This window comes from Lissotriton vulgaris, chromosome 9 (genome assembly GCF_964263255.1).
Source record: "Lissotriton vulgaris chromosome 9, aLisVul1.2, whole genome shotgun sequence".
In the NCBI taxonomy this organism is placed as follows: Eukaryota; Metazoa; Chordata; class Amphibia; order Caudata; family Salamandridae; genus Lissotriton; species Lissotriton vulgaris.
The window spans coordinates 499,035,856-499,063,201 of record NC_141697.1 but is presented as its reverse complement, the minus strand read 5'-3'; the positions used below and the strand labels follow the sequence as shown (position 1 = coordinate 499,063,201).

General features: G+C 45.4%; 1 protein-coding gene across 3 annotated transcripts in view; it reads left to right on the top strand.

Moving 5' to 3' along the window:
- PPM1A (protein phosphatase, Mg2+/Mn2+ dependent 1A) overlaps positions 1-27,346 on the top strand; it is a 463,370-nt gene that overhangs the window by 51,023 nt on the left and 385,001 nt on the right. For all 3 annotated transcript variants that reach the window (XM_086937957.1, XM_086937955.1, XM_086937956.1), the window contains exon 2: positions 24,165-25,018. In XM_086937957.1, coding sequence (XP_086794083.1) covers positions 24,185-25,018 — 834 coding nt within the window. In that variant the 5' untranslated portion in view covers positions 24,165-24,184. The remainder of the gene's footprint in view (positions 1-24,164; positions 25,019-27,346) is intronic.

The following is a 27,346-nucleotide window of genomic DNA, read 5'->3' as shown; positions in this document are numbered from 1 at the left end:
AACACACCCCAGACTGTCCGCTCCTAGGGGGTCACTCCTCCATCATCAGTTTCTAAAGCACCTAGATGGGAGCAATACAATACCCGGGATACAGACATCTATCGGCACACCCCTGCTGGCTGCTTCCCTTTCCAAACTGTTGCACACTAGAGTTCACTTACTGCCGGTGTACCTGCCCTAAACCGCACTACTAGAAAAGGCTATGACCTGTTTCGGTTAGAACTATGTGGGAGGTGGTGGAGGGCAGAGTTGAGCTCCAAAAGGATTGAGGGAGAGGATGTGGTCCTTCAACTACACTGCCGACTTTGGTGCTGGAAACCAGGGCTCGAGCCTCAGGGTCGCGTCCACATCCTGTGATTTCTGGGCAAATCACTTAATCTCCCCGTGCCTGAATGTGGAACGTAACCGGTGCTCATGTAAAGCGTTCCAATACCTTTGGGTCTAATTTGCGCTATACAAAATCTGCAACAACAAAGAAACAAGCATTGGTATAGCCAATAGGATTCGCCTTTGGGACCTTATAAGTGTTTAGCCATGCAACGGTTGATATTGTTGTACCAAGGATATTGTGCTGCATAACTAAATACTTATAACGTCCCAAAAGCGAGACCTATTGGCTATGCCAATGCTTGTTTTTTTTGCCCACTATGCCATTTCAGATTAGACTCACCCACATGCAAATTACCCTTGGCCCTGCTTCAGTAGGAACAGTCCAGCCTGAACTACCAAGACAGGTCTCCTGGAACCAGAACAGAAGCAATCCAGCACCAGTTTTGGCCTAGTTGAATCTCTTCAGTCCGGTGCAGATTAGTTTCAGTGGCACACGTGAGCATGGCTCCCACTTCCGGTCACGCCCGTAGCCACTTAAGGACGAATGTCAGAAACACACACGGTTATGAGAAGAATGCTTTCTAATAGTCTAAACCACTAAAAGTTGCTTTGGGTATCTTACCAACCCCTTTTTTACCTGCTTGTCACCTTCGATAAGATCCAGTCATAGGCCAACCAGCCTTGGTTCTGCTCTGATACTTGCAACCCCCCAGCTCCCATTGAGCCACAGATGCCTGAAGGAGCTCCAAAGGAAGAGGGTGTGTTGCCCACTAGTCAATTAGCTGAATCTCAACCCCAAAGAAGGTCAGTTATTGCTAGTATGTTAAAAGATAATCTGTTTTGTGCCAGTCTGTGCCATGAAGTCCCATGTAGGATAATAAATCTTTTTTGGGGAGGTTTAGATATTGGTGTGGGAAACCCTCTCTAAATCTCAGCCATCTTTGTTGGTGCCTAAACCATGCTCTCCGCTTGGGGGATTATTAATTTGACTCGCCTATTCATGCCATTAGAAAGCAATTGTCAGCACAATTGTCTATTTTGTTCTTGATAATCCTTTCTTGAGCTAAAACTGATTAAGGGATTAAACCCAGTTCCACCCCTGAAGCATGGGATTAGCTTTAAAATAAAGCAGATGTTTCAAACATTTATTTTAATGAGTCCGGTTTAGCTCAGTCTTTCCATCAAAGGGTGGGTAACTCTGCCTTTTAAAGGGCATGAGGCACTACTTTGCCCTGAAAAGGTTTCATCAGCTTACCCATTGAGATGGCTTCAAGTTGCTCATATTAAGCTAAACCACTTGTAGCATAATTGTTCAGGTGCTTGGTCCAGCCCAGAGAGCTTGAAAAAGTTACTCTAGGTACTTGTAAGAGCTTACCTCTACTAGTTAATTGCCAGTCCGCAGAAACCGTCCCTTTATCATCGAAGTTATGTTTTTTACTTTTTTTCCCGCCTTTAATCACTAAGTACATTACTAGGACCATACTCTTGAAGGATCTCCAAATTGATGTTGAAATCCTTCTGTGGTATAGTCCTTTAAAAGTAAATCTTCATATACAATGCAGGCAAATGAACATCACTCTTTGTAGGTGAACGAATAATTTACTGACAGATTCTGTGTTAAGTCGGTAAAGTACAAGCCTAACAAGACAAGTGAAAGAAAGCAGCACTGTTTTCATCCTTTGTTTACAAGGATGTGCTAAGACTAATGAAGAAGCCTTCACCTCCGCCTGCAGCAAGTTATTAGTAAGAAAAGGCCACATAGAGGTTAAGAGACTGAGAGAATTGCTACAGGCTGTTATCTTATTCTTAATTGTGGATTGGATCAAAGGATGCCCATAAGATAACTCTGCAATAGCATTATCGTAGTGTTGATACTGCTCTCTTCCAAGCGATCCCCCAGAGGGGAAGCAGTAGTCCATTACTGCGTGATAGTTCTAAAAACTAACTTGGTCACAAGGGACAACTTTTTTCTCTGCAGACTATGCATTCAGGCATGTAAAATGATAATTTATTTATTTATTTTATTTTTGGAGTTTTATATAGCGCTGGCTGGACCCGAGGGTATTGGAGCGCTTCACAACATATACAATAATGTGCAGATAGACGATACAGGTAGTTGGTAGAACACGAGGATTCTAGCCAGGAAATGTACGAACACCCAAGGGAAGGGAGTAAGAAGGAGGAGGAGGATGCAGGTCAAACCAAATGAGATTCCACGCGTATTCATTGTTCAATCCGGGTGGGAGTCCAAAATAAAAATATATATATATATATATATATTTCTTGTTTCGAGTCAGTATCTTCAGTCTCCGGTTCAATGTAGATGTTGAAAAGCTGAGGGGAGAGCACTGATCCTTGTGGAATACCCCTGATGATGGGGTGGAGGTCGGACTCAAAGTTTTTCATTTTTATTCTTTGTGAGCGGTTGTGGAGAAAGGAGGAGAACCAGTAAAGGAACGTCTCTTGAAGACCATCCCTTTCTTGTAGAACCTTGATGAGCAATTTGTGGTCAACTATCGAATGCGGCCGATAAGTCTAGAAAGATGAGAAGGCAGCATTGATCAGTCAAGTGACTTGAGCAAGTCGTCAATGACGTTGAGGATTGCGGATTTGGTACTGCAGCCCTTTCTGAAACCCGATTAATGGGGTTCTAGGAGATTGATGTTATCCAAGTGTTGGGTTGGCTGTGGGCGAACACATCTTTCCAGGATTTTGGACAAAAAAGGTAGGTTCGAAACAGGTCTGAAGTTGTTTAGATCCTCGGTGTCTAGCCCTGGCTTTTTTAGCAAACGCGTGACTTGGCCTGCTTTGAGGCAGTCTGGTACGATTCCAGAGCTCAGTGAGCTGTTGATGATCTTGCACCATAGCAGGGCCAGGACAAGCTTCAGGTCTTTGGCCAGGTGCTGGGGTAGCTGATCCAGGACGTGTGATGAGGGTTTAGCATTGGAGATTAAGTCGAGTATCTCTGCCTCCTGAATGGAAATGAAGGAGGTCCAATGTTTAGGGGGGATCAAGGAGGCGCTATCCTGAGTTTCCGACGGTTTGTTCTCGATGGAAGGGATGAGATTTGAGCTAAGTGAGAGATCTATCCTAGCGTTTTTTTTCATTGAAAAAGCTGGCGAAGTTGTCTGATCGTTCTTTGGATGCCTGTGTTGATGATGTCATGGGCTTGGAGGTTTGATTCCTGATGATATTGAAAAGCTCTTTGGGTCGGTTTTTAGCGGTGTCTAGCACAGAGCAGAAGAAAGCTGTCTTTTTGTTCTTAATGTACTTTTTGTAAGACCTGCAGGCTGCTCGGAGTTGATCTTGATGGAGGACGGAGGGCTTGTTCCTCCAAATCCTTTCTGCAGCTCTTAGATGTCTTCTTTCTTCATTGATGTCAGTGGTGAACCATGATCTGGAGGGAATGTTTCTGGATTTTTTTAGTTTCAGAGGGGCAAGGTGGTCTAGGGTGAGCGTCATATTGGAGTTGTAAAGACAGGGGAGTTCGGTGGTTGAGAGGTGATCAGTGATGTTGGGAAGGAGCGAGCTGATTCCTTCTTCTAGGTCAGCTCGAGGGATCTGGGCTGTGTTCCTGACCCATTTGGGAGGGTCTCGCTTGGGTTGTTGAGTTATGCCCGCATGGTTGATGTGAAAAAGAACTATGATGTGATCTGACCGGTCTACCGTGAGGATGTGATCGATGAAGACTGCATTGCTTTCGGCGTAATGAGTTTCTTCTAGGCAATGTTGTGTCAGATTGTTTTCTAGTAGTAGATTGTTTAAGGTTTGAATGAGCGGGTTGTCTGTTTCATTCCATCTTAGATTGAGGTTGCCCAGGATTATGTTGTTGGAGTTACCGAGTGCGCAGTAGGCAATTAAGTCTGAGAGGTGAACCCCGAATTCGGAGGAGGAGTTGCCTGGGGGGTGGTTCAAAAGATGTCAAAGTGTAGGCCTGGAGTAGTGAGATTTCATGTTGACTGAGAGACATTCAAAGGAGCTGTACAAACAGGTGGTAATTTCCGTGATGGAGATGTTGTTCCTGTGGATGATTGCTGAGTCAGGTCTCCGTGATGAATGCTATGTCTATATCCTGTGACAGGATGGCTTCTGCTAGTTCAGTTGCATGTTGATAGGCCAATCTGCAGTTAAGGAGCATGCAGTTTATGGGAGGCTCTTCTTTGCTCCTGTTCTGAGAGGATGGACTCTGGGAAGGGAGGATAGGTGGGCTGGGGGTCTAGGGACTCTCGAAGGGGAAAGTTCTCTTCTAAATGCTGTAATTACATGGATCGCGGATTTTGGGGACGAATTCGCAGGAAGGTCGTAGGATGAGGCTAGGTGTGCCACTTCCTGAGGGGAGAGGAAGGTAGTAGGTCTTTCACATCGATTATCAGTTCCCTTTTTGTTGGACCAGGGTCGGGATCTGGTGGGGGCAAGGGGCTCGTTGAAGGGTGGTATCTTGTCATGTTTGGGTTGGGAGGGAATAGGTGGTGCAGTGGGTTTCTGGATGGGATATCGGGTCGTGGCCAGATTAGACAGGGTTTCATTCAGGCCTCGGGTCAGGATTTCGAGCTGAGTTTCAAGGAGGAAAAGGCGTTGCGTCGTGTTATCCAAGGAGGGGGGGGGGCGTATCTGGTGCATCATTACCTTTACCTTTGGGGGAGGGAGGATTTTTCACGAGGGGGTGGGAGGATGTCTGAGGGGTGATAGGGTTGAGTCCCTGTCGTGATGGATGTGGAGGGAGGGGTGAGTGTCCCAGGCCTGATGATTAATATGGGAGGAGCTGCCTGGTCTGGATATGGGAGGGCTCTTGGGCAGGAGTAGTGCTGGCTCCTGCCGGGCGTCAGCTCGCGTGTGGCGTGAAGATGAGGCGGGGCTGAGGGGAGGCTGTGCTTGAGGGAAGTGCTCGATCTTGGATTTAAGGAAGGGAGGGGGGCAGGGGTGGGCAGGTCGACTACCAGAGGGGGTGTTATTGTCCTTCGGAGGTGCTGAGTTGCAGTAGGTGCCTCGGGGTGGAGAAGAGGGGGGTCTTGCAGGGGGTGAGGGGGAGGTCTGGTGCTTCACCTGTCATGAAAGGCTCACTGGGAGGAAGGATGGGGTCGATCCAGTTCGAGAGGTGATCACGGGGGCCTTTTTTAATGAGAGGAAGAGGGAGTCTGAGACCTCGAGGTTAACACTCTGAGCCTGTATTAGGACTGTGCCATTTGCGTAGATTGTTATGGAGGTATTATCGTTTGTCGTCTGGTTGTTCGGGAGAGAGGGTCAGTTTGTGGCTGTGGGATGTAATGGTAGTTTTGTAGATGGTGAGATGTGTGTTAAGGATGATAGTCCAGTTGTTGCGTCTTTCAATGTGGAAGATTACGTCCATTTTTATCTGCCCTCTAGAGGAGCAGTGGTAAGTGTCTACGAATAGTGTCTCGTGTGTTGTCTGATCAATCTATGTTTGAAGTGTTTCTTCTCTTTACTAGAGAGGTAGAGGGGAAAGTGATTGAGAAGGAGTTCGGTCCATGGGGTCTCAGGTAGTTGGGTATTCGCAGGGCGGCAGTCAGTTGCGTGTCCGGTGGCATTTTGGCTGTGTTGTGAGGGAGTTGCTTCTAACCGGTGTGTAATAAGGTGGAATGTTGTGCGGAGGGGGAAGTGTTGTCACGTCAGGAGGGGGGGGGGGGAAGGAGAGTAAGGTGTATTGCTTCTCAGGAGGGAGGTAGCGGAGGGCGTGGTTGGGTGTGGGGAAGGACATCTGTGGGGGGGGCGGGGGGTAGGTGTCAGCCTGATCTCCTAGTACTGGATCTGATTCGATGGGGGTAATCACTACAGGTAATAGTAGCCCCTCTGTTTAGCTGTGGTCGTGGATCGGAGAATGAGGTCCCGGGTAGGCCATGTGAGGTCTGGCGTCAGGGGGTGCCTCCGCTGCCCTAAGGGACCAAGACCGCGTTGGAGGGGCAGTGCATCTAGCCTTTCTAGTGTCCGTTCCTTGTTTGGACCCTAGTAAGCTGATAGGGGCTACTTACCCTGCCTCCACTGACCTTTGAAACTTTTTTGTGGTTTGCTGGAAAATCATGTGTCTGTGTGCAAGCTCCGACCGACTCGAGTGATTGTGTGCAAGCTCCGGACGTTTTCAGTCTGAGTTCATGCGGCCATTGCAAGTTCAGGCATCTGGAAGCTCATGCCGCTTTGTTTTCCGGGGCTCTGCATCCGATTTGAGGCGGCCCAGTCTCCCTTAGGGTTTTAAATGACCCCTGAGGTATTTTCTTGAGGATCCGAGCTGCTTTCGATTTTGGCGCCCATTATTAGATCATGCAGCAGGGGCTGAACTCGAAGGGACTGCTTGTGTGAGAAAGATCGTGAAAACGATCTCAGTATCAATGAAGAATACTAAATACTTTATGCATACAGTTGCTGTGTTATGTATCAGACAAGGCAAGGGAGCATCGCTGACCTGTATGCAAGCTCCGGCCGTTTGCAGTCTCTGTTCATGTGGTCATTGCAGGGTCAGGCATCTGGAGGCTCCTGCCACGTGGATTTTCCTGGAGGGGACCGAGAAATTTGCCAAAATACAACTACATTTTGGGGTTTGGGGAAAAATTTCGAAAAAGCACTGCAGAAGAATTCATCTGGTTTTTCCCCTGCAAATGGTATCGACAAAGGGTTTGTGGTTCTAAAATCATCATCTTCATAGCTTTCAGGAACAGGCAAACTTTTGTCAGAAAATCAAAATGTTCATTTAAATAATTTTTTTTGTCTGAAATACATTGTGCATATATATCGATTGTAGAGACATCCTATGGCGACCACATATGCTGTTTACATAGACAATCATTACATCACATTTGACTTAGCTGGAGGCATGGCTAGTAACCTCTTGTGATCCGATCCTGCAATTTACTTATTGTGGTCCAGTATAGCATCTTCTAACCTTATTTTCCTTGACCTATTTCCTTTCCCAGTTATGTAGCCAGTCACAAGTCATCACAGTTGTCTATGTCAAATATGTCTCCCTGGGTTGCTGCATTGTGTGTTCCCAGGTGACACTACTAAGTCTTGTCTGGCTTACATTGAATCATTATTTTGTCCTTGTATCTCTCTGTCGGAGTCCCCTGTTACCTTGACCACTAAGTATGATTGGTATGGTCCCCAGATATTTTTGGGTCCGTATCTGAATAGCCTCCATGGTGTGTAATATACTCAATTGATATATTTGAAATGAATGTGCCTGTGTCGCCCGTTCAGTGATACATCGTGGCTCATAGAGCAACAATATATCAAGCAGTCCTCATCATTGGCTCTCCCTATGTCTCTTTGCCAGTTTAGTTGTGCTTTTGTCATGCCTGGCCTATGTGCTTCCTGTGTGTGGGCATATAGCTTTGTTACTAATTTGGCGGCAAGTGCAGGTCTCATAATGCATGTTGTACTCTAAAGTATTGGAAACAGGTCAGTTCCGTCCTTGGTTCTGCTCTTTCTTGTAGTGTTTCCCAATCTTTGACAACTCTGCCTTGGAATAAGTCCTGCGTTTTAGTGATCCCTAGTTTCTGTAATTCCTTTGTTACATTCCCACCCTGACCTATCTGAAACCAGGCACACCACTCTACTTGTATATAGGGGTAGAACAGTAAGGAGCCAGCCTGCTTCTCTAGTAAATTACTCAAGACAGATCCCGTGGTGTTCAGAGAGTCGAGCTCACTGTGACACCCATGTGGGATACGAAATAACATCTGGGGTAACATGTGGGGTCTGCTGAGTCTCTTGTGTATATGCAGTAAGTTATGTGGACCATGTAGCCAATAGTATGCAAAGGAACTCTGTGCAAACTTATCGTAGAGGTCTAAGTCTTGTGCATTAAGGCCTCTCCTCTCATACTGTAAGGCAGAGTGAGGATCTCCTATTTCACCCGTTGTTGTTTCCCAGGCCAATTTAATTAGCAAAGCACATAGCATGACGAACACCAATCTTGGAGGTGCTATTGGAATGTTTTGAAGCAGAAAGAGAAATCTATTGAGGATAACCATTTTCATGATTACAATTTTTCTCATTAATGACAATGGAAGTTTAATCTATCGATTGACATTGTCTTCTAATTTATTCGGTGCTTTGGCATAGTTATCTAACAAAACTTTATTGAAGTCTGTATGAATTTGTATGCCCAGGTACCGGACTGACTCTGCGGTCCAGCAAAGAGGGTACTGTGATGCTACTGGCGTCATAGTTTGGGTGAGTGGGAAAATTATAGATTGCCCCAGTATTGGAACTTTCATAGATTCCCATGCTTTGTATCATTCCCCGTCGTCGGACTGGGAGTCTCGGTAATAAAAAATATCATAGTAGTAGGTACAAAAGAGAAAGGAAAGGCCTAGGCCTCATTCCCTTTTGTAACATATCAGCCTCTTTTTGTAAAAGAGACCAAACTCTAGGCGTCAGCCAATCAGAAGAGCCTCACCCGTAGAACCTTCCTGAAGGAACCTCAGAGCCTTAGATTTTCTACCGCACGTTGTGCTAGGGAGTCTCCATTGAGCTCTGCTCTATTTCTACTCTTTTAAGCTCATTTCTACAGATATTTCTTCAGAATTTCTTCAGAATTTCCTTCAGATTTCTTCAGGAATCTTTCTTCATCAAAATGTCGGAGGTTGAGAAGAAAAAAGCCCTTTTCAAACCCTGTTCCACCTGTGGGAAGAAAAGGCTGTTTGTGGAAGACAAACACAAGGATTGCATCTACTGCCTGTATCCAGATCACAAGGCAGAGGCCTGTAAGATTTGCCACACTCTCTCCACCAAGACCGTGAGAGATCGGGCTGGAAGGCTTCTTACATGGTTGCAGAGGCAGAAAGAAAGGAAACATGGAGTTTCCAGTGATGAGGAGGAATCGGTGTCCTATGCTTCTTCTAGAAGGTCCGTGAAAAGGGGTAGAGGTTCCCCATCTTCCTCTACTGGGCGCCCCTCTAAGGCTTCAAAGAAGACCCCCAGGGAGTCTGATGGCCGGGGTTCAGGAGGTTCCCCCCACCACAGTGGGTCGGGCAAGGCAGAACTGGTTTCGCCTCCTAAGGGTGAGAAGACAGACCCAGCCTTCAAGAAACCCTCATCACACTCTTCAGAGAGGAGTTCCAAGTCCTCTACGACGAAGACTTCGTCGACGGTGGGTTCCGTCGACGACGACAAATGAAGCCCAAGATCCAATTGCCGTCGATGACAAAAGCTCCGTCGTCGCCAAAGAAGAGCTCGACGACTACGGCGTCGACGGGAACTATGTCGACGACATCGTCGACGAAGACTAAGACATTGTCGAACAAGAAACCATCGTCGACGGCGGTGTCGACGACGGCAATACCGACGTCGACGACGGCAGTACCGACTACGACGTTGGCGACGACGACGGTGTCGACGACGGTCATGTCGTCGACGAGTGCTTCGACTACAACGATTTCTACATCGGCGGGCTCGTCGTCGGGGGCGTCGACGACGACATCTTCTTTTCCTATCTCGTCGACGAGGATTTCACCGGCGTCGACGGAACAACCAACAATACTGGCTGCAGAGAGAAGGGTGACGATTTCCCTCACAAGGATCACGCCTGAAATGACATCCCCAAGGAGGGTGTCCTCATTACCTCCCACGAGGTTGCTGGACCAGGAGGCTTATGAGGGAGACGGTCAGGATAGCTTTGATTATGCGAATAGCCCATCTCAGCTTCTCATTAAAAGTCAAGAGACGGACTCGGAGGAGGCATATGAACAAGGTGGAAGTGACTACCCACAAACAGACCTCCCAATGGAATATGAATCACAAGGCATGGTTTCAGTCCCGACGTCCTTCCTACATGACCTGCACAAAATGTTGCAAGACTATAAATCCAAAGCCGAGCGCCCAGCGCCAAGAAGGTCTGCTCCGTCAACACCAGTGAAGGACCACTCTTCAGTTGTCCCACCTGTACACCCAGTACAGACTCCTCCTCAACTGCAGCGGCCAGTGCCCCAGGCTATGTCTGAGCCAACTGATGATCCGGATGGGGAGCATGATAATGATACGGATGGGTCATCGGATCAGGAAGGGGATGAATACAATGACTACATCCACCCGGATCCAGCTTCACCACACCAGGACCTAGGTGATTCTCCTCCTGCTGACATCGGCAGTTTTCACCAACTGATGGAACGTGCAGCCGGCCGATTTAAGTTGGTATTGCCTGCGCAAACCACAGACTGTTTCTTGTACGATTTTAAAGACACACATCGCAAGACTACGAGGTCCATTCCGATTGTGGAACATCTATGGGAGGAGGGTTTGAAGACCATGAAAAACCCAGCGACGGTGGTCCCTGTTCTGCCGCGCCTTGACAAAAAGTATAAAGCGCCGGACGATGGGCCGGCTGCCCTGATAGGTCATCCCAAGCCGGACTCTGTAATTTCACAGGCAGCTCAAAGGAAGTCACGGAACCCTTCTGCTCCCTTGACGGCCCCTCCTGACAAAGATGGACGGCGATTGGATAGCACAGGCAAGAGATTTTCATCCATTGCTAGCCTTCTGGTTCGCGCCGCCAATGCTTTGGCAATACTGGGACGATATGATCGCCAGTTGTGGTGCGATATAGCTCCTTATTTGGATTAACTTCCACCAGAATCAGGGCTGGAAGCCAAGAAGACCTTGCAAGAAGGTGAAGCGGTCTCCATGGAGATCATAGACTGTGCCATGGACATTGCCACAACATCCTTTAGGGCTTTGGCAGGAGCGGCAGTGTTAAGACGCCAGGGGTGGCTAAAAGCGACTTGGTTTAGGCCAGAAATCCAAAATAAGGTTCTTGATCTACCTTTTGACGGCGAGGCACTCTTCGGCAAATTGATCGACGACACGCTTCAGGACATTAAAAAAGACACAGAGACGGCTAGGTCGCTGGGAACGCTCCAGTACCGCAAAACTCCTTTTAGGGGAGCGAGAGGCAGAGGTGGCACTTACAGGGGCGCTTACCAACAACAGCGCTATTCTTCGAACAGCTCTGGATACCAGCCAAACCGCCAGTCCTACCAACAGAGACAGGGCCAGTCCTCTGGTTATTCACGGCCTTACAATAAAGGCAAGCAAGCTGCCCGTGGACGAGACTCGTCCAAACGCCAATAGCGGCCTCCTGGCTCTGCCTACTGCTCCCTCCTCCAAGAGATCATCAGTTGGAGGCAGGGTGTCAAAATTCCTTCTGAACTGGTCCCAGATTACATCGGACCGCTGGGTGCTCAACATCATCAAACGAGGACATACCTTGGAGTTTACGGAAGTCCCTCCACCCAGACCCCCATCAGCCAGCCCTTCAAAACATCTGCATCTCCTACGGCTAGAGATCCAGCAGATGCTTCGCAAAGGAGCGATAGAACCGGTCGCCTCCAATCAACGGGGCCAGGGTTTCTACTCCAGGTTCTTCCTAGTGAGAAAAACGCAGGAGAAATGGCGTCCCATCCTGGACCTCAGGGAGCTAAATGCCTATCTCATCTCCTTATCCTTCAGGATGGTATCCCTACAGGATGTTTTAAAGATGGTCAACCCGGGGGATTATATGGCCACACTCGATCTGGAGGACGCATACTTCCATGTCCCAATTCACCCAGCGCACAGAAGGTTCCTACGATTCACAGTAGCCAAGAGCCATTTTCAGTTCAGAGTCTTGCCGTTCGGCCTGCGCTCTGCTCCAAGGATTTTTACGAAGTTGCTGGCACCTGTAGCAGCATTTCTGAGAAAAAAACACTTCCAGGTCTTCCCTTACCTGGACGATTGGTTACTGAAGGCCCCGACCAGAGCATTAGCGCAGGACGCGGTGCAGGCTTGCCCCACTCTGTTCCAAAATCTGGGTCTCACCTTGAACAGGGAGAAATCCACGCTGCTGCCGTCACGGACAGCGCGGTTCCTGGGAGCGATGTTGGATTCGCGGCTCTCAAAGGCGTTTCCTACTCGGGAAAGGATACAGAAACTGCAAAGATTGGCAGGAAACCTTCAAAGAAAAAAGTGTCTTTCTGTACGCAGCTACAAGTCGCTGTTGGGGGTGATGTCATCCTGTATTCCCCTGATCCCGCATTGCAGGCTCCGGATGCGCCCCCTGCAGGAGCAACTGGACCTCCAGTGGCAACAAGTGCACGGATCGTTCGACGACAAAGTACTGGTCACTCGGGAAATGAAGAAGGCAGTGCTTTGGTGGTCGAATCAACAAAACTTATGCCAAGGTCTATCCTTCGCAAGCGTTCCATCGCCTCACATACTGACGACGGATGCGTCATTGGAGGGATGGGGAGCAGTGATGCAGGACCTGCAAGGGCCGTTGGTCTCCAAGCGACCAAAAGCTACACATCAACCTGTTGGAGCTGAGAGCGATCAGGCTAGCCCTTCAAGCCTTTCTTCCGAGTCTCCAGGGTTCACAGGTGCTAGTCAGGACGGACAACACCACGGCTATGCATTATGTGAACAAGGAAGGAGGGACAAAGTCACTCCCCTTGTCGCGAGAGGCCCAACAGATTCTGGAATAGACAATTCTTCATGGAATTTCTCTAAAGGCGGAGCACTTACCAGGAGTGCTCAACGAAGGAGCAGACAGGCTGAGCAGGCTCGCCTCAGTCAGTCACGAGTGGGAGCTGAAACAACAAGTTCTGGATCTACTCTTCCAAAAATGGGGCACACCAGAGGTGGACCTTTTTGCAACGCCCACCAACAGAAAGTGTCGAGCCTACGCCAGCAGGTTCCATCACCAAGACTCGTTGGGCAATGCCCTATCGTTAGCCTGGACGGGGAGGTTTCTCTATGCATTTCCACCGATTCCCCTGCTTCCTCGACTCATCAGGAAAATGAGGACGGAACCATGCAAGCTCATCCTGATAGCCCCGGCATGGCCAAGACAATTCTGGTACACCGAGCTACACCTGCTATCGCTAGTACCTCCGATAGCGCTAGAGGATGTTCCGGATCTCCTGACAATGTCCGGAGGACAAGTTTGGCATCCAGACCCATGGTTGTTACACCTGACTGCATGGCTCCTGACCAGCGAGAATACATGAATGTCCCTCTTTTCAATGAGGTCAAAGACATCCTCTCTCAGGCAAGGGCTCCATCCACAAACAAAACATACAGATTGAAATGGAAAAGATTTTGTATTTGGTGCAAAAAAGAAAAGATTGATCCTTTCACGTCAAAACCTCATCAGCTCCTACCTTACCTACTCTCGCTAGCTAAGTCTGATCTGTCCCATTCTACTATCAAGGTTCATTTAGCGGCGATTTCGAGATTCAGAAGATCTGATTCTGGTCCTTCCTTGTGGTCTGCAAGAGTTGTCAAACAATTCCTCAAAAGCCTGTTTAGAGTCTATCCGCCAGTACGATCTCCTCCTCCGACATGGCATCTAAACCTAGTCCTGGCTCACCTAATGAAGGGACCTTTTGAGCCGATTCACCGCTCCGACCTAAAATTCTTGTCATGGAAGTTAGCTCTACTCTTGGCCCTCACATCAGTGAGGCGAGTGGGGGAGTTACAAGCCCTAACTATCCAAGAACCGTTTTTGCAATTCAAAAAGAACACTACCATCTTAAGGACGAACCCAAGGTTCATTCCCAAGGTCCCCACTGACTTTCACCTAAATGAGCCTGTCATCCTAAAGACATTTTTTCCGAACCCAGTCACTCCAGCAGAAAAAACATTGCACACTCTGGATTTGCAACGCTGTCTACAGTTCTACATAGACCGCACCAAAGACTCTAAAAAATCTTCGCAATTATTCATTGCTTTCGGCGGTCCAAACAAGGGCCTCCCTCTGTCCAAACAGGGGATCTCGAGATGGATTTCAAGTGCCATTCTACATTGCCACAAGTTAGCAGAGAAACCTCTAGTGGGCAAGATCCGTGCTCATTCGACGAGATCAGTGGCTTCTTCTACGGCCCTCTTTGCGGGGGTACATGTCAAGGACATCTGCAGGGCTGCTACCTGGAGCAGCGTGCACACGTTCACTAAGCATTATTGCTTGGAGTCATTGCAGCAGGATGACGCGGCTGTGGGCCAGGCTGTCCTGAGAAACCTCTTCAAGTGATGGGTGAGCTTTCCTTCCTATCCCACCTTCCATGGGTGACACATTTTGTATTTTTCTTGCTAATGTTATGATGTACTGCTTTACAAAATGTGTTTATGGTGTTTACTGCTTGCTACTCTGATACAAAGCATGGGAATCTATTAAAGTTCCAATACTGGGGCAAGAAAACAAGTTACTTACCTGTAACTTTGGTTCCCCAGTATTGGTAACTTTCATAGATTCCCATGCGCCCACCCGCCTCCCCGGGGAAAGCTCAGCCTTCAGCAAGTATGGTGTCTAGCACACTACGGCTACGAAAATCTGAGGCTCTGAGGTTCCTTCAGGAAGGTTCTAAGGGTGAGGCTCTTCTGATTGGCTGACGCCTAGAGTTTGGTCTCTTTTACAAAAAGAGGCTGATATGTCAGAAAAGGGAATGAGGCCTAGGCCTTTCCTTTCTCTTTTGTACCTACTACTATGATATTTTTTATTACCGAGACTCCCAGTCCGACAACTGGGAATGATACAAAGCATGGGAATCTATGAAAGTTACCAATACTGGGGAACCAAAGTTACAGTTAAGTAACTTGTTTTCTTTGTTCCGGTTGATTTTAAGGCTTGAGAGTGCTCCAAACCTCACTACTTCCCTAAGGACTGGGGCAAGGTTTCTTTATTGATTTCAAACGTAGATCAAGGTGTCCTCCGCATACACGGAGATAATGAGATTGTAGCCTAGAATGCGCAGCCTCCTATGACTGTAGTATTCACGCAGAGCGCATGCCAGGGATTCTGCCTCCAGCTCATACAGTAGAGGTGATAATTTGCATCCCTGTCGGGTGCCTCTAGAAATGTCAAATAGCGATGAAACAAAACTGCCTATCCGAACTCTGGCTATGAGGCCGTATATAAAACTTCAACGAGTCGCAGGAACACCTCACCCACTCCTATTCTGCAAAGGACTACACGCATAAATACCTATTCGACTTAGTCACCCGCTTTTTCAACATCTAAGAAGACTGCATCTGCCTTTACCTCTAGGTCTATTTGTTATATTGTTCTAAAAAGTGTTCTTAAATCAAAGGTGATGCTACTGCCAGGTACGAATCTGGCTTGCTCCAGCGCGCCACCCCGGCATCTGAGTGGCTAATCTGTTCGCCAGTACATTGCCGTACAGCTTGGTGTCTACGTTTAAGAGTGAGAGGGGCCTATATGATGACGATTCATTTGGCTGTTTACATATCTTTAGGAGAGTTACAATTAGGACTTCTCGCATTGATGGGGGCATCGTACCTGTTTGTACCATTTCTTTATGCAAGCAAGTCTTGGTATGATGTGTAGAAAGCTACTGTAAGCCCATCCCCTCTGGGCGCTTTCCTAGATTGCGTACTTATTAGTGCACCCCATATCTCAGCTGAGAGCAACAGTGCTTTTAAGTGTTCTCTGTTTTCTTTGATTAGCCACGGCATGGCTATGTGCCTAGATAGTCCGTTGTGGCATTTTCATCTGGTGTGATTCATGTGCGATGCAACACTACATAGTATATGCAGCATCTAACCACTATGTGTTGTGTATCATGAATTGGTTACCCTGCCTCATCATGCAGTTTCACAATCCCTCCCGCTTAGCTCACATCAAAGCCGCAGAACCAGGGCGTCCCCCGTCCCATATGTCCTTGCTGTTGCATAGTTGCCCATGTGTTTCACTTCACTGTTGGCTGTGTCGTGAAATTCTTCCATTTTAGCTTTGATCTCACCAAGTGTAGTATTATCTCCTGTGCCCTGATGTCTTGTCTCCAGTTCGGTTATTTCCCTCTCCAAGTTTGTTACCTATCTTAAGGATTTTAACACTCTGTCGAGCTTGGATATTGTGATGCCTCTGATGTAGGCTGTAAATGCTTCCCATACTATTGGAAAACTGTCTATGGATCCCACATTAGTGGCAAATTAGTCTTCTATAAAGTACGCTAGTTCTTTTTTTGAAAACTGGGTCTAACAGGGGGTAGTGAGGAAACCTCCAATTGAATGCGGTAGGTCTCCGGGATCTGTGCTCTAGGTCTAAAACTATAGGTGAATGGTCTGAATATGTGCGTGGCAGGGGCTCATAGCTCTTTATGCAGAGCACTAGGCTCTTCAACACCAACTAGTAATCTAGCCGGGTGTGTCTGTTGTGCACAGCGGAGTAATGCATAAACCCAACTCCCGTGGGATTAAGATACTGCCACATGTCCACTGGTCCGCTATTTCGAGGAGTGCCCTGACTGCTGTTGCTGAGCGTTGGGCCTTTTGAGTCATCTATTGCTGGGTATAGTACGTTTCTGTCTCCTTGGTCCACACACAAAACTCATTCAGTTGTATCCTGGACCTAGAGTCTACCCACACCAAGACTCCTTGGTCATGTGATGTGAACCCTGCTGCATAGAAGTGGCCCCGCAAACGTTGCGAGCTGAGGACAGCACTCCCTGGGGCCAAATGGGTGTCCTTAATGATTGCAACCTGGATTGTTTGTCTCTTCGATCGTCCTATGGTCATTGACCTCTCTTACATTCCAGGTAAGGAATCTAATTTGTGATGTTTGTGATTGACCTACAGCCATATACTTTGAGTTTCTCTGCTTGTGTTCATGTTTAGCAGGTAGTGGTCTGAATTAGATAACAATGTACTTCACTTTTTTCTAATACCTAACAGTAAACAACCCCCCTTCCCTCCCACACTATGCGCTTCAAACCCTTGCTAAGCGAAGCATCCCTCCTCTGACCATCCTCCCCCCGATTAAACCTTTAACTAAACATAAACAAAAATCGTGATACACTGTTGGTGGATTACACATGGGGGGGGACAGATGTTACCATTGACTTGGCTACCTTTCCGGCCACATACAGTATGTCACCTAAGTAACTATATTACTTGTAGTAGCATATGTCATGTTCCAATGTAAGCGATCCCTTAAAGACCTTTGCATTGTAGTATATAGCAGTCCCAGTTAGTATCTTCTTCTGTGCGTTCTCACGTAACACCTCACCTATCAATGTACCTGCCTCCTACTTATCCATTTCGGGGCCATTATAAAGTCAGTTGGCGCTATCTTACCAGTTGCGTGCATCCAGAGTCCTTTCAATGGTGTAATATCCAAATCTCTTCAAGAGGTCCACCCAACACCCAAGGGTTCCCCTTTTCATTGTTATGTTAAGTTTCGAGAAATGTGTCAGAGTCTTACGGTAAATAGTAGTCTACAGTAGATGAATCTCACCTCAGTTCCCCATGACTCAAACCAGTAAACTGTGTTTGTCTCTTTACTCTTTCTTCCATTTCCTGTGAGTCCTCTTCATTTGGGACATGACGCGGTGACCTTCTCCTGGTCACACTTTCCTCCTTTTGTTTGAGAAAATAGGAAACTTGCTTGGGGTCTGTGAAGTAGTGTGTCTTTCCGTCAGCCATCACACACAACTTAGCTAGGTATATCATATTGTACTCGGCCTTTGTGCCTCTTGGAATTATTGTGTAAAGTCCGGATATAGGGACAGCGTGTTGCCTCCGTTTGTCAAGTTTGCCAGCTCGCGTGCCTTGCAGCATCTCAATCTCTGTAATTATTTATTTTTAAAAATATCTTTATTGCATTTTTTGAATTTTTTAACCTTCTGAGGTCGTTCAGAATCTCGGACTCAGTAATTTAAAAGTTTTGTGATTACAGGACCAGGTGCGGCCCCTTGACTGGTCTGGGGCCAGCGAGCGGTGTGCTCGCTCTACCACGAATATCTCAGAAAAACACATATTGTTCCATATTCATCATCATCATCATCATATACACTTTATTACAATCTTAGAGATTCAAAAAAGTACATCGCAGCACAGGTTCCATTAAAAAACACAATAAAACCATAAAATAGAATCATTGAAAGAAGGATTATCAGTTCAAATTACAGCAATTCATGATACAATAAGTACAAATTCATGCATAAAAAAATGCAGAAATCAGAGTGTTAACTTCCTCCCCCTGACCCACATAGCATACAGAAAGCAAGAGATACCAACAACTATCAATCTACGGGTATCCGTAGACAGCAGCCTCAGGATTTCAAGATAGTGACCCGGGCCAACAGCTCTACATTATGGTATTATCCATTTTTTCCTCAATAATGCGTAATAGGGACAGAAAAAGAGTAAATGAACAATAGATTCTGCCAAGGTTTTACACAAAGGATATAAATCAACTACAGGTGGATTCATGCACCATCTTGAGCAGAAAAGATTAGTTGGTAGGGTCTTATATCTGAACTGCAAAAAGAGCTTGCACGCCAACAGAGGAATAATTTCATCTATTGCTGTTTCAAAACGTGGAGCGTGTTTATAAGTTAAAAAATCTTTGGTTAGGCCTGAGACATGTTCTATCAATTCCAATTGTACTATTTTTTCCCAGCACATCTTTTTCAGCATATCTCTCGAGATACTGCTAATGGTTCCTGGGCTAGACCAGAAGCTGTCCATCCCTAGTTTCCCTAGCAGATCACGCAAGTGGGAAAACCACCTTATAGATGCAACCTGAAGAAATCTTAGAAGATCCCTTAGGGCATCCCGATAGGGATCCAGCTCGTCAGTTGTCCAAAGTCTAAACCAAAATTATATTATTTTGTAGCTTACTTTATGTCGTTTATGAGCAATGTCAAAATAAAAAGGAGTCAAAGGGGAACTAGCAGGGAGATCTACAAGTGATCTTACGAACCGATTTTCAACTGTAGACCAAGACCAGAGAACTAACACCCTAGAGTTCCGCCCCATAAAGCACCCCGCCCAAAACCTTAGTATTGGAAATGTGGAGGGCGGGGGCTATTTGCCTGGATACTGTCCCCCTATGTATTTTACTTATGTGAACACATTGTTGAATTAGTTGGAGTTTTGCTTTTTCTACCTGTGGGCTCCAGCTGATTTAAGGGGTAAGGCGAATACCCAAGTAGACAAAAGCTTCGACTTTCTCCAGTTTAGTGCTACCGGCCCACATTGGTCTGGTCTTTGCTAAATTTTTGCCTTTGCCAAAGATCATACATTTATTCTTGGTCTCATTTAAGCTGAGGCCTCTTTCTTTGCGAAATTTAAAAAAATCGTTTAATAGTTGCTGCAATCCTTGGGGTGATTTTGAAATTAAAAGAGTGTTGTCGGCAAATAACAGTGCCGGGGCTCTACCTAACCCTAATTTTGGGGCGTCACAGCCATCTTTATCTAAGAACTCTACCACTCCATTAATAAATAAAGTAAAAAGTGTTGGAGCGAGCACACACCCTTGTCTCTCGTCTGCTTGACTGGAAAGGTTTCAGTGACTTGACTATTAGTGCCCAATCTAACCTGTGCAGAATTATCTTAGTGCAATCGAATTAAAAGGTTTAAAATAGTTTTGGTGACACCCATCCCTAGTAACACCTCCTATAGTTTCTTTCGTGGAACAAGATCAAAAGCTGTACACAAATCCACAAAAGCCACATAGAGCCTTCCGCCTTTTACAACCACTTCCTTCCAATACATACAAATCAATCGAAACACCTGGTCCAGCGTACTGATTTTAGAACGAAAACCTGCATGAAAATCACTTAAAATCTGTGCTTCTCTTATCCAATTTTGAACCCTTCTTTAACCCCTTCCATGCTCATGACGAGCTCAGCTCGTCTTGCAGTACACTGCTTGTGTGCTCATGACGAGCCGAGCTCGTCACGAAAAATGGGATTCAAAGAAGATCAGCACCAAGGATGAATTACTGTAGCATTGATGTGGTTAAGACCTGCTTGCAAACATTTTTTTGAAGGGAGTCAATAAGGCTGATAGACCTATAATTCAATGGAACAAATCTGTCTCTTTTTTTTTTTAAAAGGGCACCATTTCAGCTACCTGCCAGGAATAGGGGCACCGGCCAGTATCAGGTTGGATATATATTTTATATAAAAACCCCATAGCATTTGATCTTCTTTGTATAAATCATTAGGGATTCTGTCTGGACCAGGGGCACGTACCAACACACAGGATATTGCTGATAGTGTTTCCTCTAGTGAAATAACCAAGTTTCCTTCTTCATGCCCCCTTGAGAGATCCAGTTCCACCAATGTGTTACTAGCTATATAAGGATTGTCTACATAGAGAGGACCAAAATGCGCAACAAACTCCTCCGGTTGTACGGTATACGCCAGTTTGGGTCCTTCCCCTTTTAACCAATATGCCGTTTGTCTCCAGAACCCTTTGGGGCCACTTTCCGACAGGGCCACATGCAAAGATTCACATAGTGAGTCTTCGCCCTCCTTTTTTGCTTTATCAATGGCCTTTTTGTATCCAGCTCTACAGGTAGAAATTTCTACATGGACCCCTCTTTTGATTGCCCCAATGAGTATCCCCTTTGCCTTCCTACAGTCCTGGTTAAACCAGGAACTCTTGTTATCACAGTTTAGGGCAATACGTTGACCCACATTGTGCCTAGTTTTTATTGGCTGGTTCAGTACACTCCTTATCTCGCTGAAAAAGAGATCATGGGTAGGCCCTACAATTGTAATAGCATCATTAGGCCAAAGACCACTCAGGTCCTTAATCATGTTCCATATTTCCTATGTTGGTTGATTCTACCATACCTATTATGCGTACATTATTTCTCATAGATCTGGCTGCTTCCTAATCTTCTGTTTTTGCTTCTAGAGAATATATAAGATTGTCCACCTTTTTATTTGTTGTGGATTCTGCTGCTACTGCGTCTTCTATGTCTGACACTCTCTTCTCCACCATGTCTAGTCTCTGTGTGCTTTTCTAACCTCTGTCATCCTATCCATTCTAAATGTGAGTGCATCTATTTTGTCATCGGTTTTGGTCAGACTCTGTCTCATCGTCGTTAGTATCTGTTTTAGCTCAGTGTCCCCTACCGGTTCAGCAGCCTCTGTCCCAGTTTCCATGGCATTCATGTCTGTTTCTTTCGATCTAGGAGCCTTCCGTGTCTCAAACTGAAGTTTAGATTAGGATTTATCTGACTTTCCCATGCTGTGTGTGACTGCTTGTTGGCTTCTGCCTCTCTGTAAGGTGCCCCCGTTATGATACTTGGTGGAGGAAGGCTGCGTGGTGCTTTGCTGTGATCTTACACATGGGTGGGGGAGGGTCAGGGGAGTGAGGGACCCCCCCAGTTAAAGCAGTGGATGCCACGTAAACCCCTTCAAGTGAGCTATTCTCTCAGCTTTTGGTTCGCTGCTGCTGCTATCAGAACACTGAGCTGATGTGGTTAGAGGCTCCTGCATCAGGGGAGTCGCCACAGTACGTATTGGGCCATTTCCTGTTGCGGGCACGGGATTTACCCAAACAAGTGATGTACCATTTTTATCGGGAGACCTGGGGAATGCTAGGTGGTAAGAAATTTGAATCCGCTCAGTGATCCCACAACTTTTACACACAGAAAAGTGAGGAAAACATGATTGTTTTTGAAGCTACATTTGAGCTTTGCGGGGGATTCTGGATAGGAAAATGTTGGAAGATCCACGCAAGCCGCACCTCCCTGGACTCCCCTGGGTGTCTAGGTTTCAGAAAAATCTGTGTTTGGTAGGTTTCTCTTGATGGCCGGTGAGCCCGGGACCAAAAACGCTTGTTTCAGTTTAATGACCTCCGCGCGCCATGCGTGTGATTGTCATTACATTGAAAAACAATTGCCTCGGGAGGTTTCTCCACCTCCCGAAGTTAAAAAAAAAAAAAAAAAAAAAAAAATGAAATCCCTCTGCTTTTTACAGCAGAGGGATTTAGTGCTTGTGTGCTCATGACGGTATGGTTCCGTAATGCGCACATGAGCACTGTGGAGCACGAAAGAACCATTCCGTCATGCGTACGCAAAGGTTTAATTAACACGAGTCGGTCATGGGAAATCTCCAGTATAATTTAATCGGCTCCAGCTGCAGCAGTGGAGTCCCTGAGTATTTGCACAGAGAGTATGCGAAAGCTTACAAATTACTTCGGTTAGTTACTTAGGAATAACACATATATCGTTGAGCAATGCAGCTGTAGCAGGAAGATTTCAGCTTGCCATTTATCAATAACAGTTGATGGGTTTCCTTACTTTCTCTTCAAACAAACCATTATTAATGAGCTTGACAACACAATGGAGAGTTTGTAGTATTTTTACATTATCTTATGAAAACACCTGCACAGCATCAGAGTTCTTAACCGGCTTACAGGCCCTGGTGACAGTTTATAAAACCAAGTGAGAGAGAAATGCTTTCTTTAAATGATTTTTGAACGTCTAGGAAAACATTCTGTAATCAAAGCTTTTTCTTAGGCACGTAATTTAACCTCATGTACTCCGTTATCCCAGGAATATGTTTTTGTAAAGGATACGAAAGAGAAAAAACAGTAATATTTAAAAAGGAAAGAATCAATCCTCCCTTTGAATGCCATTCTTACATGTGCATTCTTGCTATCTCTTTGTGCATCATCTGCATACTTTCATACTGACTGGGCTTTATCGGGGACACCATACCTTTACTTGCAGTAACAGGAGGCTTAGGGGATGTATATGTGGTGAAATGGCTTCCAGCTAATATATTTATGATAATACATACTTGTACCAATGTTGCCAAGTAAATAAATGGTCCTTTCAATAACCATGAACCCCAAGATCCAAAGAAGAACCCTGAATCATCCCAGAAAGTTATTTTGGTTGCCTCGTGCACTTGTTCATTATCTGGAATGTACAGGCAACAATCAGTTTTAATCATCCTGCCAATGGAGACAAGGGGCGGGTTCAAGCCCCACTCTGGAAAACCTATAAGATCTCGCCAATGAGACTGCGCAAGAGCAGCCTACGCAGGCCGAGACCTTTTTTGGAGATGGTGCTAATGAAAGATCTGAAAAATGGATGCAACATTTTTCTGTAGCAGCCAGTTTTCAGTGTTTAGACAGCGTTCACTCACCAGTGCTACCTGGCTTCTGCCCAGCTCATTTCAGACTTCCTCATACATTCCATTAGAGGTGGAAGGGTACAGCCAGTAGAAGAATTGTGCTTTGGGCCTGGAACGGGATGTAAGTGACATTCTCTTAAGCCAGTGGCTGAAGTTTTTAGAGCAAACAAGATAATGGAATAAACCGGCATACCAAAGCCGCTTCAGTTATGCAATACAATATATTTACCATAAATGGCACAAGCATTATGCATATCTAGCCTAAAAAAAAGAGCCTTCTATGTTTCAAGAGATTGGAAGTGTATAATATGGGTTTGTGCTGAATTTGTGACCTCGAAACAAACCAGGTTTACTTCTTGCAGAACTCAGAGTGGCACAGTTGTGTACATAGGCAAGAAATGTCATGTGGTCTTGTATTGTTCTATGCATTAAGTAACACTCACAGCAGTATTGAACTTTGTGTTCAGTAGGAAGCTAAACGAGTGACTGGTGATAGGCAATCCTTGACTTGCACTACCAGCATTACTTGCCACATTCCAGTGTGGCAGCCTCAAACCCACAATCGATGCTGCAACTGACAGTTCCCCCCCACCATGCACACAACTTTCTCTCCCTCCCTCGTACTCTCGTACTCTCATGTCCTCTTTCTCTCTTCAAGGAACTCAAGCTTGTGTTAAATATGGGCACTTTTGTTTCATTAATTTTCTCTACAATATTAGTTTCATTTCAAGAACTGATTAAGATAAGACTTGTAAAATGCAGCCTAGGGTTATTATTTTCACTTTGATATGTTTATATATTGGAATGAACAAATGTGGGAAAAACTAGAAATTATACCTGAAACAAAAAGTGTTTTATTCGGAATATCATTAAGAAAGGCAATGTATTAACATTGATTTTAGTGTTGTAACCCTATATCTGATTCTTTTAATTCATGTTTTTCTACAGATCTCAAGAGCAAGACCACAATGGGGGCATTTTTAGACAAGCCAAAGATGGAGAAGCATAATGCTCATGGGCATGGTAATGAACTGCGTTATGGACTAAGTAGTATGCAAGGGTGGCGAGTTGAGATGGAGGATGCACACACAGCAGTGATTGGTATGCCAAATGGACTTGAGGGATGGTCTTTTTTTGCTGTTTATGATGGGCATGCTGGATCCCAAGTTGCTAAATACTGCTGTGAGCATTTACTAGATCACATTACGTCCAACCAGGACTTCAAAGCTTCTGATGGTGAACTCTGTGTTGAAAGTGTAAAGAGTGGAATCCGAACAGGTTTTCTGCAAATTGATGAACACATGAGAGTTATCTCTGAGAAGAAACATGGGGCAGACAGAAGTGGGTCGACAGCTGTAGGGGTCATGATATCTCCCCAGCACATATATTTCATCAACTGTGGCGACTCAAGAGGTTTACTGTGTAGGAGCAAGAAGGTTCACTTCTTTACACAAGACCACAAACCAAGCAATCCACTGGAAAAAGAACGTATCCAGAATGCAGGTGGTTCTGTAATGATTCAACGTGTGAATGGTTCGCTTGCTGTATCCAGGGCACTCGGGGACTTCGACTACAAATGTGTTCATGGGAAAGGCCCCACAGAGCAGCTTGTTTCCCCGGAGCCAGAAGTATACGAAATAGAAAGATCTGAAGAAGATGATCAGTTTATCATCCTAGCTTGTGATGGTATCTGGGATGTGATGGGCAACGAAGAGCTTTGTGATTTTGTAAGATCCAGGCTTGAAGTTACAGATGACCTTGCAAAAGTTTGCAATGAAATAGTCGACACCTGCTTGTATAAGGTAGATTTTATTTTCAAAACTGTTTCCTGTAATTATGTAAGGTTTATTTATTTAGACGTGTATTAATCTAGACCAGAGACAAAAAAAAGTGTGACTGGAAATACTTTTCTCAAAGTTTCTTAATAACTGAGAATTTCTTTCTGTTGCGCTCTTTCTAACACTTTCGTCCCGCAGCATGACTCTTCGGAGAGGAAGGGGGGAATTATTTTGATATCCGCATTGACCCCACCACTAAGGAGTACAAATCCTAACCAGACGCTAGCTGTAAAGCTTTGATTTTAAAGAATCTTAAAATGAAAGGTGCAAGATTACAGCTAAGTGTTTATTTTCTTACAAAACGTCCTTGTAAATATGGTTGCTTCCATTCCCTGAGGATGGATTGTTATGTGGCCCAGGAATGTTTAGAGATGGTTTTCATTGATACCATTTAAAAAATTCATACACACCACGTTGTAACTTGCATGTCACTCTGAAAGTCTGACCCTGCCCCCATGGGCCAGACCCCGCCCCATCTTCTACCAGCTGTCTTCTGGTTCCAAAGAGTGGCACAGTCTTATAATTTTTAATTCTTTTATTTAATTCAATGTACCAGTCCGCTTTGTCTGAAAATGATAGTAGGCACAAGGATAATGATTCTTGGTTAAGAACATTTAGTACAGTCTGGAGATGCGTTTGGGTAAAACCTCAAGCAAGAAGGGAAGCCCACAAAGCACAGTGTAAACCATAGTACGACCACAGTATAACCTCTCTATCTGCAGATGCTGGAACATTTCATGGCGTTAACTTGTGAAATAAGAGGCTGGTATTGGGCAGGGCCGCTTTCATTGTCTTTTCCGGTATCTTTGAGGTTGGCTCATGGTGTTAATGGAAGTAGGTATACTGAGTTGGATTTAAAATGTTAACAGTTCAGGATGTAAGGGGTATCAGAAGGTATCAGAAAGGAAAATAGTTAAGGAAAATATGAAAGAATTGGTAGGCTTTAAGTCTGAAATCCTGAGGTGCACGTGGGGCAGAGACCTGCTGATCAGAATGGGGAGCAAACAAAGAATGGCCCATAAAACAGAAAAAAAATTCAAAGGGAGAAATAGCCAAAGGCTACAAATGGGTAATTGTCAGAACATTAATGGTGGGGAATTAATGAAGCTTTGGAGCAGTAAAAACCATACAGAATCACATTAAACTAGTAATCCATCAAAGAGGCATGCGGGACTAGACCGAACTATACTGTTGGCTTGGGACTCTTCAATCCGTTCCTATTCTTTGACCAGTAAGTAAGTAAGTAATTCTTTATTGTTGGTTAATTAAAACCATTACAATGTATAAAATTCCACAATATTTAAAACAAACTTTTAGTGCTACATAAAAGAGAAAAAGAAAAAAAAAAGTATGAAATCTGTGTGGCCGAGAGTCTGTCTAGAGTTTCAGTAAACTTATTCAGAACACAAATAGACTTTAATAACGGGGTTCTTAAGTCAAGATGAAGGTCGGACCTATGACGATAGGCCTCGTTTTTCCGCGAAACTGTCCAGGAATTTAACTGATCTGCAAATCAGTTGTGGTTCCACTGTGCATAGGATTTGGACTATCGCAGTCCGGCAGGTGCGTACTCCTTGCTCATTGAGCTTGTCCTTTAGCCAGTGCCGCTGACCTTGGTACATAGCTGGCCAGATGCAAACTATGTGGATGATATCTTGTTTGCCTGCACCGCAAAGGTCGCATTCTGTTTCTTGTGGTTTCCGTTTTGGTTGGTCAAATCTTGTCGGAAGATTGCCCAGACTTAATTGGAGATATTTGCGTTTGACAAACAAGGAGAATGCAATATCTAGATAAGCTGCAGGTATGGGCTTTATGTATGATTTGATAATCGTCCAGGCGTGGGTCCGGGCGCTGAAGGTTATTTTGTCGTTGAGGAACGAGTGTTTCTTGACGATCCTCATAACCACTTGTTTGAACGAAGAAACCAGCAATTTTGTTTCCCACAATGGTCCCAGCTCGGTTGTATCTAATGAGTTTTAGGTACTTTGCGTACTCGGAGTTTGTGTGGATTGCTTCCCACAATGCCTCATTTATTTTGTTCTCCTTGTTCCTCCAAACGTTATACCAGAATTTGATGGCCTCATATTTTTTCAGTAATGCTTGAGATTGTAATCCGAATTCAAGTCTTACTTGCGCTGGTGAGGAACTGTTCGGTAGGAAAAGACATGTTTGTAGACTTTAGTTTGTATTTTGTCTATGAGAGTAGCGCTTCTCCCATGATGTAATACACTCCCATATGCTATTGTGGGTAATAGTTTTGCTTTCATTGCGGTTAGCAAGGGGGAGACAAGA